Source organism: Dermacentor andersoni, chromosome 1 (assembly GCF_023375885.2).
Source record: "Dermacentor andersoni chromosome 1, qqDerAnde1_hic_scaffold, whole genome shotgun sequence".
NCBI classification, from domain to species: Eukaryota; Metazoa; Arthropoda; class Arachnida; order Ixodida; family Ixodidae; genus Dermacentor; species Dermacentor andersoni.
In genome coordinates, this window is record NC_092814.1 from 79,644,736 (window position 1) to 79,663,874 (window position 19,139).

Genomic DNA, 19,139 nt, shown 5'->3' on the forward strand with positions numbered 1-19,139 from the left:
TTTCCTCGAACTGTCAAGCTCCACAGGGGAACTTCCGCAAACCAGCAACGCCCAAAAGAGAAGGACAAGCGTCTGCAATTCCCGGACCTGAGGCTTGGTGTAACCGGAGGTGGGACGCCCTCCTCCTTGCAGCAGGCTCGGTATAACCAGAGGAGGAGGGGCCCTCTTTCCGCGAATCAGACTCTGTGCCGGTCACGTGACGTCGACGGAAGCAAGATCCCTCCCACGATTGTAGAGAGCCTGTTTAAGGGGCTCCGAAGTGTACTTTTTTAGAACACTTCATTCTCTTCTCATCATCTTTCATCAACCATTGAATAACCCGTGCAAGTTTCGCACTAGAAATCGTCTCATCCTTGCCCGGTCGCCATGGTCTACCGGATGCCTGCAGCCGGCCGACAATGCCACGCTACCCAATAGTAATGTCGATCGAGCTTCGATAGGCAGGCGACGCTACAACTCGGCAGCAGTACGATACGCTACCCTGGAGTACGCAACAACGTCCGGGTGCAGTCCGCCACACCACAGTGCCGGGAATGCCAGTGAGACAGACGTCCATTGCGATAAGGTGCAACACAATTAAAAATGAGGAGGAGTCGCGTCTTTAGCTGCTGCTCTACAGCATCGAATAAACGTGCATGTATACGAGCGCGACGTATACTTCCCACTTATAACACAGTCACGCGAAACCTACGCCTCCCATCATTTTGTTCAGCTTTGCACCGTTATCTCGTTTGTCTTTTTCCCGCAAAGAGCTAGGAGAAAGAGACATTATAACTACAGGGACCTAAGTTAGGTCCACTACAACAATGTGTCAGTCAGCGAGCGGAAGGTCTGAGAACTGTTCGGACCGATGGCAGGAGCTGGACAAGCTCTTTCTTTTTTCTTTTATTCTTGTTCTTCTGAACTCGCAGCTCGCAGCACAAGACACACGCGCCGGAGCGCGCCATACATAAAAAGCAGCCGAGGAGGATGACGATGGCTGCTAGAATAACTAAGGTATCTGCATATAAGATCCACCGCCAAACGCACAAATAAAGGAAAAGCTAAACTGCTGCCGTTACGACCGCTCCTTATAATTGAATAACGCTACAGTCTATATTACAGGGCGCTCAAGACACAACTGTTTTGTGGTATGGGGCTCATTCTTCGGCACTTGTTGTGAACAAACGCATAAAGGCTTTTCCCCGGAGGTGGTAGCCAGGTTTTATTGATGTTATTGATTGAGCATATTCGAAGTAACTGCTACACTCGATGAGGACAAAAAAAAGGGCAGACGGAAGACTGAGCCTCGTCAATATGTGTTTTAAATGCATACCCTGCAACGACAATGAACTTAGACCACTCTTCCATCATCAGCGTGCTCGTCCTACCCGACGTATATCAATAACACACTGCGGCGCTTCGAAATAGGGGTCGAATTCACAAAGGCTTTCGTTCGCAAATGCCGGCCGCCTTCGCTAACAAACTCTCCATCCATCATCACGCTTGGCCGGTACCTCCTCTTAACAACAGCTCAAGCGTAAGAACATTGAAAAATGTTAAAATGCACGGCCTTATTTTCATTTTTTATGCTATCTAAACTGTTTACTCAGTCATTACAGTGCTCCTCGCTTCCAACAGACTGGAAAATGGCGAGGATGGTGCCAGTCCATAAATCAGGTAACGCGGATTGCTCCGAGAACTACCGTCCCATCTCATTAACTAGCATTCCATGCAAACTTTTAGAACACGTAACACATTCTCACGTCATTGATTTTCTTGAAAGTAACTTGTTCTTTCATCTATCTCAACACTGTTTTAGAAAAACTTTTTTATGTGATACTCAACTTCTTTGCTGCACTAACGATTTCTTCGCCGCATTAGATCAAGGATTTGATATTGCCTGTATTCTTTTAGATTTTGCCAAAGCTTTCGACACCATATGTCATGACCTAAATATCTATAAAGTTAATCAGCTTAATATTGACCCAAATGTGTTGTCTTGGATTAAGGCGTTTTTTTCCAATTGAACTCAATATGTCACAACCAATAACTATTCATCTGTTTTGTCACCAGTTACATCTGGAGTGCCACAAAGCTTCGTCTGGTGCCTTTACTCTTCCCGAATTATACTAATGACCTCGCTAACTGTAACATCATCATCATCATCATCAATTAATCTGTTCGCAGATGATTGTGTAATATACCGCAAGATCACTAACCCTGGTGATTCATATAAGCTGCAAGGGGATCTTCACAATGTGTCACTCTGGTCTAATAAATGGCTTATGAAATTTAACGCTAGCAAGTGTAAATCGATGCGCATGTCACCTACGGTCAGCAATCGCAATCAGTAGAGATATGCACTGAATGACACTTTACTAGCATCTGTTAACACTCACAAATACCTTGGCCTTCACATAGCTAATAATCTGCCATGGAATATGCATACTAATTACATTACTGCTAATGCTAATCGCATGTTAGGGTATCTTCGTCGTAATTTTCGTACTGTTCCTACTTCTGTAAAACTGAGACTCTACAAAACCCTAGTTCGCTCAAAACTAGAATACGCATTTGCCATTTGAGTTGACAGTCAAGGCATCACTAACTCTTACCTTGAAGCGATTCAAAATCGAGCCGCTCGCTTTATTTTGCCTAACTATTCCCGCCATTCCAGTCTAACATGTATAAAAAAAAACTGAATCTGCCAGATCTTTCATTACGCTGCAAATGCGCTCGCCGTTGCCTATTCCACAAGGTTTATCGCTCTAACCACGCGCTCAGGAATCAACTTATCACCCCACCTTTCCACGTTTCACCCCGATATGACCACACATATAAAGGTGCCGTCCCATCCGGCCGAAGGAGCAAGTACCATGATTCTTTTTTACCCCGCACAAGTGTGGACTGGAACCACCTTCCGGCTTCCATCATTAACATCGCAGATACGTCTTCGTTCAAAACAGCAGTCTACTAAGATATCGCTTAACATTTCTTTTTCAATATGTGGTTGTCTACATATTATTTTGTTTTGTTACGATTGCTTTTTGTAGTGCCTTCGAATCTTGAAAGTATGTCTAATAAATATTCTTTCTACTGGTTTTTTTTTTTTTTTTTTTTTTTTTGCGAATACGGACTCTGAAACGTTGTGCTCGTGATGTGCTACAGCGCGCTGAGAAAGCTCGAAGAGCCGTAAATATTCCACATGAATTCGGTAATCCACGTTTGCAAGGTACGGTGTATAGAGTAACTTCTCGCCGTAATGTTAAGAAAATACAGCGGAGTGCTTTCTTTAACACTTGGTTGCGTGACGCGCTTGTATGTCCTTTACATTGTCTCAGCACATGCTACATGGTTGGATCTGTAACAAAAGTAATGGCGCCATGTTTCATTAGAGTAAGTCGCTTCTGAAAAGGCACCCATGAATTGAGGTATTGTGGGTTGTTTACACAAATTTTATGCTAGCTGTCCACGTGTCTAAAAGTATCGTTATATGGGATGAAAGTTTTTAAATGCTCTTTGGCAATTCAGGCATGAACATAAGGTAGCGAAGAAAATAATTTCCTAAGAACGACCCTGCTTTCAGCGTTTTCTTGTAGCTATACGTGTATACATTTCCGTGCACTGAAACAGTAAATCCCCTACAGATACGAAACTACCTCTAAATATTGGGTACAGATATGACTAGTCAGTGTGCCACGCATCGCAAGTGGCAGCAAAACCACGAAGTATTAAAAATAAAGATCAAAGAAATGTCACCCGTGAAGTCATGTAATAAAGCGAAGCCTTTTTACCAATACCGCCCGGGTTCAGCGTGACTGCGGCTGGCTGTCTGCTGCTGGGTCCATCAGCACCTCAGTGGATATAATTTTTTTCCCCAGATACTAGGGTTTAAATATTCGACTTCAACAGCACTTCAAGTTCATGAGGCACTGTTACCATCTCCATTAGAAGTCGCAGAAAGACTTAGCGCATGTTGTAACTTGTGTATTCGGTGGCGTCATCGAGTAGTTGATGCATTGGCGTTTTGACCCACAAGCGTGAATAAAACTTCGGCATAGCGGAGAAAGTCTAACCTTTTTTTTTTTTTGCATTGCACCCTAAGATGCCGAATATTATGCAATGTTACGCACTGTGCACCAGCCTAATTCGGCGTCTGCATTACGGCACAGCCTGTCTGCGACCAGTGTGGCGCGTCACCAAAGGTCGAATGAGGCATTTCAGCTGGATCATCATAAACAGTGCATGAGATTACATGTTGCCTAATCAGCATTGTATAGTATGCATTGCTACCAATTTATCACTCTTAGCACGGTAACGTTTAAGTTTACCTTTATTTAGTAACCTATAACATAAAGGTTACGAGGTTACTAAACCAACTTGATATTTGTGTTTTTGTTAATTTCAGTCGCGGCTAGAAGTTACATGTGTCGAAGTATGCTATTTTCAATGTTACTTCAACGCCAAATGTCTCGTAACCTTTAGATTGTAACTTTTATAAAGGAAGTTGTAATTCGTGGCTCAGGGGACCTATTGTATGGATTGGAAGTTTGCTGATCATTGCGTCGCATTGCGATCCTGATATGATATTTTCAGCCAGGACTAATGTGTAAAATATGGTGTGCGGCCGCGGGACGGAGGCAGGTTGGGCTAAATTAACATGTTATTGGTGCCAGTCGGAATGTTTGTTTTCGCAATAAAAAAAAAAAAGCTTAAAGCTTGCACGAGCGCATGCTCAACTCAACCAGCAGCAATTCAGTGATCAATTTTATATACTGCATACTTGCCATTATAACGTAAAAGCAAGGCACAGAAATATTAAACGTACATCGGAGAATATTGTGGCGAACGATGCTGGGGCATAAATTATAACTACGGTTCAGTGTGGTGGAAAGCCTACCGCTACCACTGCAGGCATCTTATGCTGTGGTATAAAACCTGCCTGCAGAAAAACTAAAAGCAGATGCATTATGGTGATTGAATATACATTTGTATCCAATATTTTTTTTTTTTATTTGAGTATCAACGCTTCCTTTAGACGCGTTTGTAATCTTCTTCTGAAACACGACACCCTTTGACAGCAGGACGCACACTGAAGGGTGCACGTGGGCGCACGCTCGAATTCTGCAAAAGCTCGACGACCGACAGAATGAAACGTCGAGCAGGCCCAATAACTATTCTGTAAGGGAGAAAAATGTTTTGTATACTGCAACAGAATGTAATATGCCGCTGTGTTTTTTAACTTTTTTTCCTTTCTAACGGATAATAGGAGGTGGTTCCTTAACTGCAGCAAATGTCGGGTTCCGTATAAAGAACGCCAGACACGCACAGCTTTTGCTCGCTCGCTAACACGTGATAATGACGCCGCTACATTCACATGACAGCGGGCGACAGCCGCTCCAGTAAGGTCTCGTAGAGAGATGAACGGGCACTCATGGTATGAGGCCACAATGGCGGCCGACCAAATGAGCAGAGAGAAAATATACAAATACAAACGAACAGCAATATTTTTAAACTGTAGAATATTAGAATCTTGATATACTGTTATGTGACACTTTGGTGGAACTGTAGCTTGATTATTGTTTTTATTTGCGCTCTGTAGATGGACGCCATACTCAAACTCGCTTCAGCTTCAGCCAAACGCGGGCGCAGTCATATCTCCTCTGCGTTGTGTAGCTCTCAAGAAGCATGCCGGGAAGAGCATCGCCGATGCGATCTTTTTGTAACGGTCGTGTCGCGCTTTGTTTCATCGCTTTAACCACGTTTAAACAATCTCCGATTTCGTGGTGTGCGCTTACCAAGGGTGTTGTGTGTCTGAGTCGCTCGTGACGCGTGGTACAGTTACCAAAAAGACCCCTAAAGGCGTGCGAGCCGATGAAACGAAGCACTGCCGTCGTGGAGCAGCGACATATTGGCGCGCTGCGTGGCACTGGCCGCTGCAAGGAGCCGCATTGCCGATGGAATATGGTAAAAGTTCTTCGCTTACGCGAGAGTGGTGAGCATCGCTTATGTTGTGACTGCTGTAACGAATACTGAAGACAGCAATAAATGTGACCCAGGTAAGCAATGCTTCTTGTTAAATTATTTATTTGCTGGTGTGTGTGTGTGTCGTATATTTAACCGTGAATTCATGCTCATGTTTACGCTACTGAGTTTTATTGAAGCGCACGACTCGCTCGCTTCATAAACACGTTTTTTTTTATCGCTGTGAGTCACCGTGTTGGTTATTCTCAAAGCTCGAGTACATGGGCGCTATAACGTAAAACTATTCCAAACTTTTCTATTTCAATTCTGCAATCAGCCGACCGCGATTTGTCAAAAGAGTTTTCGGACCACCCCCACTTCACCTGTCTGTCACACAACGTCACGAAAACCGCGACAGCTCCCCATCTGATATGATGTGCACACAATGATTATGCATAATTTGACCGAGCAAAACAAAAAGTTATTTCTGATTCGACGCCTTTTTGCCATAAGCCCTCGGCTATTGGTCAAAAGTTTTCGGGCAGCACCCACTTCCCCTGCCTCTCACGCGACGTCACAAAACCGCAAAAACATACCATGTCAAAGTGACGCCTACGCGTTAGAGATGCATTAATATGCCGAACAAAACTGAATTTTCTTCGGAATAGCCGCAGGCTGCCCCGTTCCGAAAGGAATAAAAGATGGCTGCCGCCGATCGCTCCGGCACGGGCTACTCGCTCCTGCCGGAGAGCATGGGTGTGTTTGCGTGTAATAAAACTTTTTGCGCGGCCATGTAACGTTTTCCAGAAATTTCGGCACGTTTACGACCTCTTTCTGCCAACTCTTCTTTGCTGAGGATCTGTTTTAGCGTCATTCTTAAGCTTCCGTTGCATGCCGCCGCGATAGTTGACGAGCCAGCGCAAGCTAAGTAAGAGAAAGCGGACCAATCGCAGGCGCCGGCACCACCCTCTTCATCTGGTTATCGATATTCAGTGCAGTGGCTCGGCCCCATCGAATCGCTCTCCACTTGAGCATGCTCCTCGCCTCTTGTGAGCCAATTAGATAAGACAAGCCGCTCACTGGAGGCAATGTTATTCATTTTTCAAGCAAACAAAAGTGACCTCCTATGAACAAGGGGAGCATTTGATTGGTCGGTTCAAACAACCATGCGGGTGACCTCCCGATGCTTGCGTCAGCAGTTACGCAAATTTGACGTCAGGAGATTGGAATAAAAACATATTGGAATAGTTTTACGTTATACGGCCCCATGCTGCACTTTTGTGCGTACGCACAGCATTAGACCTCATGCACGGAACTGGTGTTTTGTGGTGATATGGTCATGTTTACAAATGAATTGTAAACTATCCTTAATTAAAGAATAATAATTGCAGTAGTTCATTTCGTAATCACTTGATATCGCGTTTTACTGTTAAACTGTCACATTCTTCCAGTGTTGTTTTTTGTACTTAAGAGGAGTACGAACTGACTTGGAAATTAATTTGCATGATTAGTTTGAATTTATTAATATTTTTTAAATGTTTAACCTTTAATTTTTATTGTTACCGAAATATCCTTGATAGAACATGCTTAAATTTTGCGTGTTTAATTATGTTCTGCGGTAATATTTTATCTGTTTGTGGTTAATTTATGCCTCTTTCATTACATGTTGATAGCTGTTTGCAGTGCGACTTAAACAAGTAAATATAAGAGTTTAATATTTCTATTCTGTTCTTGTAGGCTCCACTGGAGATCGGAGAATTAACAACTGACATACTGGCCGCAAACAGACATGATTGTGCTCTCAACAGGGCTGAGATCGTCTTTTTTATGATAGTATAAAACTTATATGTATTTCTATTTAGACATATTGTACACGAACCTTCAACATTTATGTCTATTTGCATCATTCCTGGAGCTGCTGTAGCAATAAATGTGTTCTGCCACGCAGCGCTGTGCTCGAAGGTTTTTTTCATTATTGCTTCACGGCTGTGAAAAAAAAAAGAGAGCAACCTTGAGCTCCCGAACTGTCCGCGTACAAACGAACATAGCATCTATAGATGCCATAGGTGTCCTGTTAGTGTCACATGGCCTTCTATGATCCTGATACATTATCGCAGTAAAACACAGCGAAAAGCTTCTATCAAGCTTAGACGACAGCCTGTTTAACAAGATCAGCGTGCTTTAAAGTAGGCTTTGAAAGTGAATACTTGTGGTGCCAGCAAGAGAAATGTATATAACAACGTGATGAAACTCAGTAGCCTTGATTTTCTATTTGCAATATGAGCATTTACTTTAAATACCTACAAATGTTAACTAGTGAGCTATACTTTATTTAAGGTGATACTTTGTTATTTGTGGTGGTGTGTGTGTTGTATCATACAAGTACCACAATTGAAGTGTGATGATCTTACTATTTTACACTGCTACACATTAGTCAGCATGTTTGAAAGATTCATCTGGTATATTTGCTAAGATTTTGGTATTAGCTCACATGTATGCAAGCATTGCTTGTACTACTTGCACGAACATGTATAGACGGGTAATTTCAACATCAGTTCTTAATTTTATTCTTGCTGAATTACAGCATGAAAGGCTGCATTTCTGTCTCCCTCCCGCTTTCCCTATAATATTGACTTGGAAGCACTGTACATGGCTCTATGGTAGTATTGCTTTTTCAGATGTTACCCATAATCAAACATTTATAATCTTGCATTTTTGCATTTGCTATATTGCATTTGGAGTGTCTTTGGAACCATATTCTTAATGTACACCAGGGTGTGTAACAATACTTGTGTGGTCTTCAAAGGTGATATAATAACAATTGTTCCATACCTTTTGTTGTGCCTGTAACATCATGGTGCAGTTCAAGTTTTCCTGGTTTTCTCGTTTGCTAACCTCAGTGCAAACTTATGCAGACAGTTAACAGCATTTCACTGATGTCATGTATAGCTCATAGTGTATTATGATGCGAATGTTACTACTTTTGAGAGATACTTATGGCTCACATGCACAGAGAAAATGCTTCCTCCAGTGCTTACATGGACATGTATAGAGCGTTAATTTCAAAATTTGTTTTTAATGTTATCTCTGTTCAGAGTAGGCTTAAAGACTAGTTTTTGGTCTTGATGCCAATTTACATTTATATTGGCTTGGAAGCATGCATAGCCTTATGGCCCCGTCTTCTTTTTTAGGTGTCACCATAGCCGAAACTCTGTATATTTTTTGCATTTGCTACATTGCATTGGGAGCGTCTTTATTGTTCTGCTCTAAAGCTGCACAGGATATATAAAGCTTTCTTTTTTTCGGTAGTGTCCAAGGTGGATCTGAACACAAGTGTCCAATTCATGCTTTAGTGCTTGCAATCTCATATACTTAACATTTGCCTTGTTTTCTTGCTTCCTGACTGCAGTACAAACTTTTACATAGACAGTTAACAAGGATTTAATGATGACATGCATGGCTCAAACACCGTGATGTGATACAAGTGATTTCCTGTATATTATGCAAGTGATATTATTCTTTGGAAGTTTCAAATTTAGTCATGTGCCAGCAAGGCCTGCTGTATTTGTGGTGTATCCTATGTTGTATTTTCAGATAAAAATATTGCATTCTAAACAACCCTATGCTATAGTTGTGGAACTGTCAGTTTATATTAGAAATATTTATGCAAACTAACTGAGCCTTCTCCTCAGGCCTTCATATTGTGTTTTGAACTGTATTGTTGGGAAAATTACCATTGCATATTTGCTCAAGTGTTGAGCAATAGACTAACTCACGGGGAGTTTCATTTAGTCAGAAATCCGAAAGGATACTAGCAGTAGCCCTTTGCTGGCTGATATACAGCAATTTAAGTAATTTAAATGGCAGTAACCTTTTGTTATCCCATTCAGCTGAGCGGTTTTTTTTTGCAGATAATTTTATATGGGCCCCGCTCTTTATATGGTCCGCCGAGCCGGGCTTAGCTACGGGGAAGCGCCACCTCTTGGGTTTTGTACCAGAAAGGCCAAATCCGCGCATGGTACACCCAGCCAGCTGTCGCCAAACAACATAGGTGCGTCATTTCCTTCTTTCGCGCTTCTCTTTGCTTGTGCCTCTTCTTTCTTGCGCGCTTCTTGCTGCGGCAGGATTAAGCAGACTACAACCGTGCGCGGAGTAATGTGAGCCCTCGAAGAGGACGCCACTCGGCCAGTCCTTTTTGGACCCTGTCTCTTCATCGCGCTTGCGCTTTAAGATAGTTCACCTGTCCACCTCGTGTGGTTTCCACAGCAAAGGGTGTCCCTGTGTCTCTCAGCCTAAGCAAAAAAAAAAAGAAGGAAAATGCGTTTTGCTGGCAACTTAGAATTTACACAAGCCGTAGCGCCTACTCTTCGACCGCAGGGATATGTAGTGAAAAAATGCTCTCTACCCCTCAAAAAGCACAACAAAGGTGAGCGCGGGAGAACAGATCTTTACTTACGAATGGCAAAGCAAGTGACATACGCATACTCTTTTTGGGTACAATTGTGTAGCTGTTAAGCAATTAATAAAGGAAATTTTTGCTTTGCCCGTGAACAACGTCAAGCGTTGAGACCCTTGACCCGTGCTGTTGCTGTTTTTCTCGTCTTGCGTATGCATTTACGTTTACTGTGTGGATTGTTCCAAAGGTATCATTCAGCATGCAAAAATTTCAAAAAGGAAATTAAGTCAGCTGAAATTCATTTTGTTTTTCATTTTCGCATGCTAAATGATACCTTAGGAACAATCCACCGAGTAAACACAAACGCATGTGCAGGAGAAGAAAAACAGCAACAGCACGAGCCAACGGTCGGAACACTTGACGTTGGCAAAGCGAAAATTTGCCTCATTTATTTGTTAGCAGCTGCACAATTGTAACCCAAAGAATATGAGCCTGTCACTTACATTATACAATTCGAAAGTAAAGAAATTTCTGTGGCTCCCGCGCTCACCTTTGTTGCGCCTTTTTGGGGAGTAGGTGGCATTATTTTGTCTTCATATCCTGGAGGTCGAACAGGAGATGCTGCGGTACGCGTAAGGTCTAAGTTGCCTGCAAAGCTCAACGTTTCTTTTTTTTTTTCTTAGGCTGAGAAGGACGCAGGGACACACATTGCGCTGGAAACCGCACGAGGTGGACACGTGAACTATTTCGAAGCGCAAGCGCGTGTAAAGGCAGCCTCCGAAAAGGACTGGCCGAGGGGCGTCCTCCGCGAGAGCGTACATTTCTCCGCGCATGGTTGTAGGCTGCCTAATACGGCCGCAGGAAGGAGCGCGTAAGAAAGAAGGGGCGCAAGCAGAAAGAAGCCCGAAAGAAAGAAGAGCCGCGTCCCCGTTGCTAGACGACACCGGCTATACGGAGCATGCGCAGCGCGGTGTCCATCTGGGACCTCCAGCAAGCCGCTTTGTGGAAACATTTTAATGTTTCAACCCGTATACTGTAGCAAGTAACCTCTATATTTAGGCAAAGGCGCTCAATACTGTATGCCTATACTAGAGGTTAAAGTGTTGTAACCTCTAGTTTAGGTGCACGCCTACTTACCTTTAATAGAAGTTAAATTTGTAAAGGTTGATGTTTAACTTGTAGATTAAAGGTGCACAAATCTGTGAGAATATGCCCCTTTAATAAACGTTACCGTGCTAAGAGTGTACTTGACGTCCTCTGGAAGCACTTCGTGTATAGATGGCGGTGAAGAAATAGATGACCGAAGTGCTGTGATCTGGTGATTCCCTTGTTAAATCCTTTCTGTTTTTCTTATTTATTTTTCATTTCATTTACTGTTTTCGCGCAATATTCCGTTTGAACCTTTATTTAATGTCACTGTCTAGTACCGCCTGCCTTTTATAGGCCTTACGCCATAGAGAGCATGCACAATTCACTACAGGGAATAGCGCGTGCGGACTACCAGCGCTGCGTATCTGACGCCTCTCGCCTGTCAAAAGAGTTGCTATGGAGCATGGCGTAAAATGGGGCCACAGATGCAAGCAGGATGGACAGGCGCAAAACCTTACCTTAAGCTTTGTGGGTCACATCATTAGCAGGCATGATTAAACGATAAGAGTGATGATAGTATTGAAAGGTTATCACACGAAGCCGCATTTATTAAGCCACCTGCATACGCATTTTTACTTTTCACATCGCAAAGGGGCGCGTTCGCTCTGGTGTAACGAATGAACCCAACTACAAATTTCGTGTTCTAAATAATAAAAAAATTAATTATGGGGTTTTACGCGCCAAAACCACTTTCTCATTATGGGCACGCCGTAGTGGAGGACTCCGGAAATTTCGGCCACCTGGGGTTCTGTAACGTGCACCTAAATCTAAGTACACAGGTGTTTTCGCATTTTGCCCCCATCGAAATGCAGCCGCCGTGTCCGGGATTCGATCCCGCGACCTCGTGCTCAGCAGCCCAATGTCACAGCCACTGTGCAACCACGGCGGGTATGTGTTCTAAATACCGGCTCTGTCTAAAGCCCGAGTATGTATAAAACACTAGCGCCTTTCATTCTGCCACACGTATGTGAATACTAACCCGCACTTAGCGCAGCGTCCGCTCCATGCGTATCCTCCTGTCCTGTGGCACGGACTGTAAGTTACGCCGCTGTTTAATGCCTACATGGCATTGTTTTCATGTGAATGTAACATAGTAAACAGCCCCACAGTTGCCTATAAACTGTTCCGGCTTCCTTACTTCGATTGATTCAACTTCTAAATTTGTAAAAACAAAAAAAAAAGTCGTAGCCTGTACTGTTATCACTTTTACTTCAAGGTAACATGTCGCTGTTAACTTTAAATGTGCGAGGGCACTTGAATTAAAAGCTTCCATGAAAAGAGTGCATTGTGAATGCCATTCCGCTTGGCACGGGGCATGCAAGAAGTTAGCATACATGCTAAGTCGGTATTAATACGAAGCTTCATGCAGCCAAACCGCCACGGATCCAGACCACTGCGTATCGTTTGCCAATAACTTCGTCCATCCTGCTATCTCAATGGCACGTTTGCAACCGTTTCGTATGTTAGAGTAGCTGACTTATACCTACGTGGGAACCAATGTCTTCAAATAAAGTAGTACACCTATCTGTCCGTCTTATCGGGGTATGTTGCCCGGAAGATATTTCCGATTACTGTAGGCGTACGTGCACCGTGTACGCGTGAAAGAGGAGGCACTGGCCACAGCACTCACCGACCACGACCAGATGCACGGTGGCGTTCCGCTGTGTGCCACGGCTGATGACCACCTGGCAGACATAGGTGCCGGTGTCCTGGAAGGCCAGGTCGTTGACCTTGAGCGTGGCCGGCGAACCGAGCACGCTGAAGTAGGCCCGCTGGCTCCAGTCGGAACGGGCCGCGTGCCGGCCCTGCATGATGTTGGTCCGGTGGAAGCTCTGGTTGCTGGCGTACGTGACGCTGTACACGGGCATCGGTGAGTCGTCCTTGAACCAGTTGATGCGCAGGGGCAGGTCGTTGGCCAGCAGTGATTTGCACGGAAGGTCGATCTGGCTGCCCACGTGCACGGCCAACGCCACAGGCTCATCTGCAGAGGGGCGAAATAAACGGAGGGCTCTCTGTATTTTTTCAACGGGCAAGACCTGATAACGACGGTACTTTTGCCGACGAACCTGTTATTTTCCTGCAGAAACCAAACAACGCGTAGGAAAAGATATTCAGTTATCGCTCACTTTTGTACTTATCAGTTCGCATCGCTCACTTTTGTACTTATCAGTTCGCATTAGTATTGCGAAAGAAAAGGCATAAGTGTTCCGGTTTCGCTACTGTTTTCATAAAGTGTGAATGCAAATTAAAGGCGTCAGCAGAACGCCAAAGATTTCGAATTTTGGTTTCGCCAATAGCTTTCGGTGTTTCCGAAACCTACTACACTAGTGTAATGAAACTAATACAAGGGCTGACTGCTATCGACAGAGGCGCAAGTTCCCCATGCCTGTGCAGGCCCGTGGTTGGTGTGGATCATCGATAACAGCCAAGAACCCATACATGTAAAGAACAACCTCATTCGCTCGGACAGCGCGATGACACCGGAACACCTGAAAGGACCTCAAGGTGAGACACCGCGGAAAACCACATCAGGTTTTATTGAGGGGGTATTTTATGGGAGCTGGTCATCAATTGAGACCAACGCGCAACGATCTGGCTCACAAGCTGGAGGGCGAGACACAAATCGGCGCCCCCAGCGAACGGGCTCACCCCGGGTGGTCTGCAGCCAAGTCCCGACGAGGAAAAGCGGCACATCAAAAAGCGTCACCGTTACGATCTCATATATATACGACCACCGGGAGACTCATATAGCCCCCTATTCCCCTTCCTTCTCAAAGAGACCTCAATCAACCTTTTTTAACAATCTATTCTAAGCTGATCTGTTGCGTGTGGTCTGTGCACGCATGGTAGCGATGATGGCAGCATCGATTATCCTAACACTTCGGCAGGTGTATAGGTCGCACTGAAGCTCGCTTTGATCAACCGGCCGCATCATAAGCGGCAGTCTCAGTCGTTTACAATGAACAGTAGTAATCGCAATCAAGCATGGACTACCTGTATGTTTAGACACCTCTTATTTTCTTTTTTACAGCAAAGCTGTTAGCCTCTTCTTGGTCGGGATTTATCGTGATGCGTCCTCACGAAAAAAAAAAAAAAGTTCCTTGAGCGATTAAGAAGAACCTACAGCGATTGAAGCGAAAAGTGCATACATTTGTATGATCACGCATAGAACCATTCGTTTCAGTGAAAAAAAAAAAAAACACAGAAAACAAGCATCCAAACATTGATGATAAGGTGCTCCCGATAACAATGCGAAGCGCGTCGCGCTCCCCGAATATGTATGTTTCCCCAGTAAACATTACTGGTGCGCAAGCTGCCGCGGCAACGGCAGCTGGCGACATGGGCTTGTTGCAGCACCTCTACGGGTAGGCAACGCAGAGTCAGGGCTCCCGATTAGAGATACGAATACGAGAGGAGCGGCATAGGGAAAGAAAACGGCAATACGAAAAGCAGCGGCGTGCTGCCAAAATACAATTACTCTCATTACCACCATAACTATAAGTTACCCTTACTCCCATTACTCTACAGCAATAAAGCATTGCACACACCCCTCAGCAGTTGTATAGTGGTGGTGTTCAACAGCTTCGCTGGACATCCACTTTGGCGAGAGTGGAATGGCGAGTCATTTTTTTTTTTATTCTAAAAAGTGGCGTACTGAAGCTCAGGGCGTGCAAGGCGGCTGAGGCAGCTGCGACGAAGAAGGATGCCGAGTGCGCGATGGATAAGGCCGACCGGAGTACATCCAGCTGAAAACGGAGAGTCAGGGTGTACACCTCGAGCGCGATAGACAGGGGACAAACAACTGGCTATTCATCGGGATGCACAGGCAGGCTAATTGAAGCTGTGCCACGCATCGGTGAGACTCCAGCTTCGTAGTTTGCAAATATTTGGTAATGCGCGATAGCGCCTCATCGACCGGCAATTAAGCACTCGTTCCGTAAAATCGTCGTCTGTTTACCTTGCTCTAACCGCGCAGTTTAGATTACGAAAAGCACGCGCGCACATGACACTAAGATAAGCACTTCTGCGGTTTTTCCTCTTTCAGGACAATGTACCCGTCGAGTAGCGGTTCTCACTGCTCGCAAGGAAGCGATGACCAAACTAGCCACACTCTGGAATGGACGAAAGAAGACCATACGTAAGGAAATAACTATGTTAAAATAATCAAACCGTATTAAATATCCATCGATGTGTGCAAAAGCTGTGACCATCGACAACCTATGAAAGGTTAAATGTTAACGAGAACGATAAAGATAAAGCTGTTGGATATCAAACGTTCAACCATCTCTTCTGCGATGCATATGGGTCTACCGATAACGCATGCAAGCTTAGATTGGACGGAGGGTAAAAGAGTCGGTGTGATCGACACTCTCAGCTGCGATGCACAAAAGTGTGGGACGTTGCAGACTGTGAGCAATCCGCAGCGACTGTAGGATTGAAGGTGAGAGTTGCCCCAGCATGCTGGATCTATAAAACACCGGGCGTGTCGAGGCGACGCTAAATGGAGTGGTCGTCGCAGATATTTGGTATGAGTAATTATGGTATCTGTCCAATTAGCTTTCGTCAAAATCAAATAATACACCCAGTATGATTACAAAATGCAGTGCGGGGCGTCAAGTAAGCTCTTGACGTGTATTATCGCCCACTTTAAATGGGTTAATTGATCAGTTAATAGGGTGCGTGTATTTTCGTGTATAACACAAAAAGCATGACTTCAAAACTTATACTATAGTCGTTTGCTCCTGCATACCAAGTCACCGACACTGTGGAATCGAAATCCATAGTGAGAATACGGAATTTACACAAGACGACTACTTCCTAAGCATACCAGACTTATATTTTCTACTGTTACACGCTGTAAGCGCTGTGTTAGCAAAAAAGAAAAGAAAGGAAATTAAAAAGATAGACATAGGTGCACTCGGGCACCCTATAATGTAATAAAGAGCTATTTTAATATGCACACTAATTCCTATCCAGAAAGCGTCTATATAAAGGGCACGCTGGCCTCATTATTTTGAAGCATTTTTCAAGTGATTAACCGGTCAAAGAGGATCCCTCGCAATGAAAGCATTAATAGTCCACCTATCGGCAAGCATGTATATTTACGTAAGATAATTGTTGATGTCACGATGCATGAATATTATAATTTCTGGAGCAGTTGTGAGAGATATCCCCTTATTTTCAAAATTTCTGCGCTTACGCTGGACCCGGTCAGAACTGATTCGGATCTCGACCAAGACATCAGGAGCGAGTGAACCAAGTGCAGTCCGACAACGCCCCTTCCTTCCCCAGAGAGACCTTGAGCCTCACCCCTTTAAGAATAAACTAGATGCACAAAAATTAGTGCGAGGCCAAATAAGTGCCGGACTGAAGATAGTAGCGCTATAATATCAATAAACGCGCGACTATAACATTTCTTCTGTAAATCATTAGGTCGATTAGGTCATAAAACGTTAATTCGTACCCAACTTTGTCTTTTTTTTTTTTGCTTTAACGTTGACCTGGTGTTAAAATATTTCTCTTTAGAGCTTTTGCAATACCTTTTACGGTACTTGGTATGCTAGACGTACTTAGAGCTATATAAAAGGACTGTTACCGTCTTAAACAGCGTCATTAACGCCTCAGCAATATCACAGGCCGTTGCAGCATAAGGAAAGCGTTTTCTTTATTTTTCGTTATTTTATTTTTTTGTGCCGCAAAGTAGTCGTCTGTTCACCTAACAGTTTAGATAACTAAAAGAAGAAGCGCATATGGTGCTAAGGTAAGCACTTTAGGAGTTCTTTTCCTGTCAGCTGCCTCCCCGCAACCACCAACGACTTCCGGCGCCTGCCAGCAAAGTCATCGTGCTCGGCCGGAACCAATGGCGTGAGCGTCCGCGCGGCGTAAAATTTTACACTTAACCAAAGAAGAGAACACAGGCGCGCACCGGTGGCTCTCCGTTAAAGACAATGGGCGTTTCACTAACTTCATTCTGTTTTGCAAAGAAGCCTGTCGTAATGTCCACTTCTAGGCGCACGCGCCTGCTATTCAGGCCGGCATGCACGGCCGACCAACAAACAAAGACCCGTGCGCTTAACAACGTCATTGCAGTCACGGTAACGAGTTGGGCAAGCCTGACGCGCGAGTGTCGCAACAATGGGAGCAGGTCCTCGTTAGCCTCGCGCGAGCAATCAAGATTTCTGTTTCAGCCGTTTTCTCGCGCGGCTATATAGCCGCTCACGCCGTGCTGCTTGGGAGCGTATAACCGAAAGACGACGCGTTCCTTGAACCACCACGTCCACCCTGGGACGAAATAGCAGAAATGTATACGGCTCAACGAGTTGGCGCTAAAAAGTGAAAAAAAAAAAGGAATAAAGGAACGGTGGCAGGCCCACGAGAGAATCTGAGTAGGCACATAGCTTCAGTGGGTGCGAAGAAGGTGGGGCGCGCAACGCGTGCGACACTTGGGTGTCTTTTAAAAAATGCATAAGCGCTATCCTACGGTGCGGGCGCCAGTTAATTACGCCACACGGAGTCGAAAGAAGCGAAAACAGGGAAACTATAAACTTGAGGCGGTGCGGCCGCTCGCGCGCGAGATGGGGACGTGAATAATTAATGACGCAATTTTGGCACGAGTCGGCGACAATCACCTGACCGGCGGACGGACGTAAAGAGCAACACGTAGTGCAGTCGCAGAGCGCGCGGTGGCGGTGGCGATATTCGCGTCGGTCCGGTCGCCAAATTGCGGCCGCCGCCCGCGGGCCGCGCCGCTGCGAAACACCGCCGCGGCGGCGTGCGTTTCCGAACGGCACGCGTGACGAGCGCGGACGTGGGCGATTAGCGGGCGCCGCCGCGGTTCCCTTAATGGCGGACACGCCCCCCTCTTTCGGTTCTGCAGCGTCCGTCGCCCTGCGGTCTGTTTGTTTTACAGGCACGCGCGCATGGCGGCGAGCTTCTATAGCACTATAGCTGTCGCGCGGCTTAACGGCGTGGCTGCACCTCGTGCGTGTAAAGCAAAATCCTATATATACGAAGGTTTCCGTCGGACGCATAATGTTGTTTCGCCTGCCACTGAATCAGGCACGCGTCGCTGGGTGCAATCGTTTCGGTCGTTGGTTATGCTTAATAAGGAGACAGTGATAACAAACATCAGAAGCAGGAGAAACTTGCGTGATTCGCCGGCTCCCGCAAATCAACGACGAAATTAACAATTTGCTGGAAGTACAGCATACGATCGTGAAGCGTAATGTCTAATTAGCGCTTGTAGCGTGGCTAGAATGTCACGGTTAATGGAATGCCCCTCAACGCACCTGAAAGTATTTCCGGTTATGAATGTCTTTCCGTACACCTTTAGTAAACGAAAGGACGATTGCATGGTGCCGTTGCTCTCAATGGTCGCAACATGCGTAAATGTAGCGTTACACGGAAACGCCTCGTGCAAGAGATGTGTACTGTCGCGCTCAGTATGAGCTACAGCGCGCGACCGCTTTGCCAACGCCCTTTCGCGTTGTAGCGCATACTGAGCGCTATATATTGCAGTGCAAGTATAGAACAGTTGCCCCCACTCTGTGTGTGGACTGTATCAGACACGTACCCAGGGGGGGGGGGCGGGCAAAATCAAGCGGCATATCCCCCCCTCCAGCCCACGCCAACACTCCTCACACATTCC

General features: G+C 45.1%; 1 protein-coding gene across 1 annotated transcript in view; it reads right to left on the bottom strand.

Moving 5' to 3' along the window:
* Positions 1-19,139, bottom strand: part of LOC126543242 (synaptogenesis protein syg-2-like) — a 523,643-nt gene that overhangs the window by 252,684 nt on the left and 251,820 nt on the right. Inside the window, exon 2 of the mRNA XM_072287533.1 lies at positions 13,122-13,472. Coding sequence (XP_072143634.1) covers positions 13,122-13,472 — 351 coding nt within the window. The remainder of the gene's footprint in view (positions 1-13,121; positions 13,473-19,139) is intronic.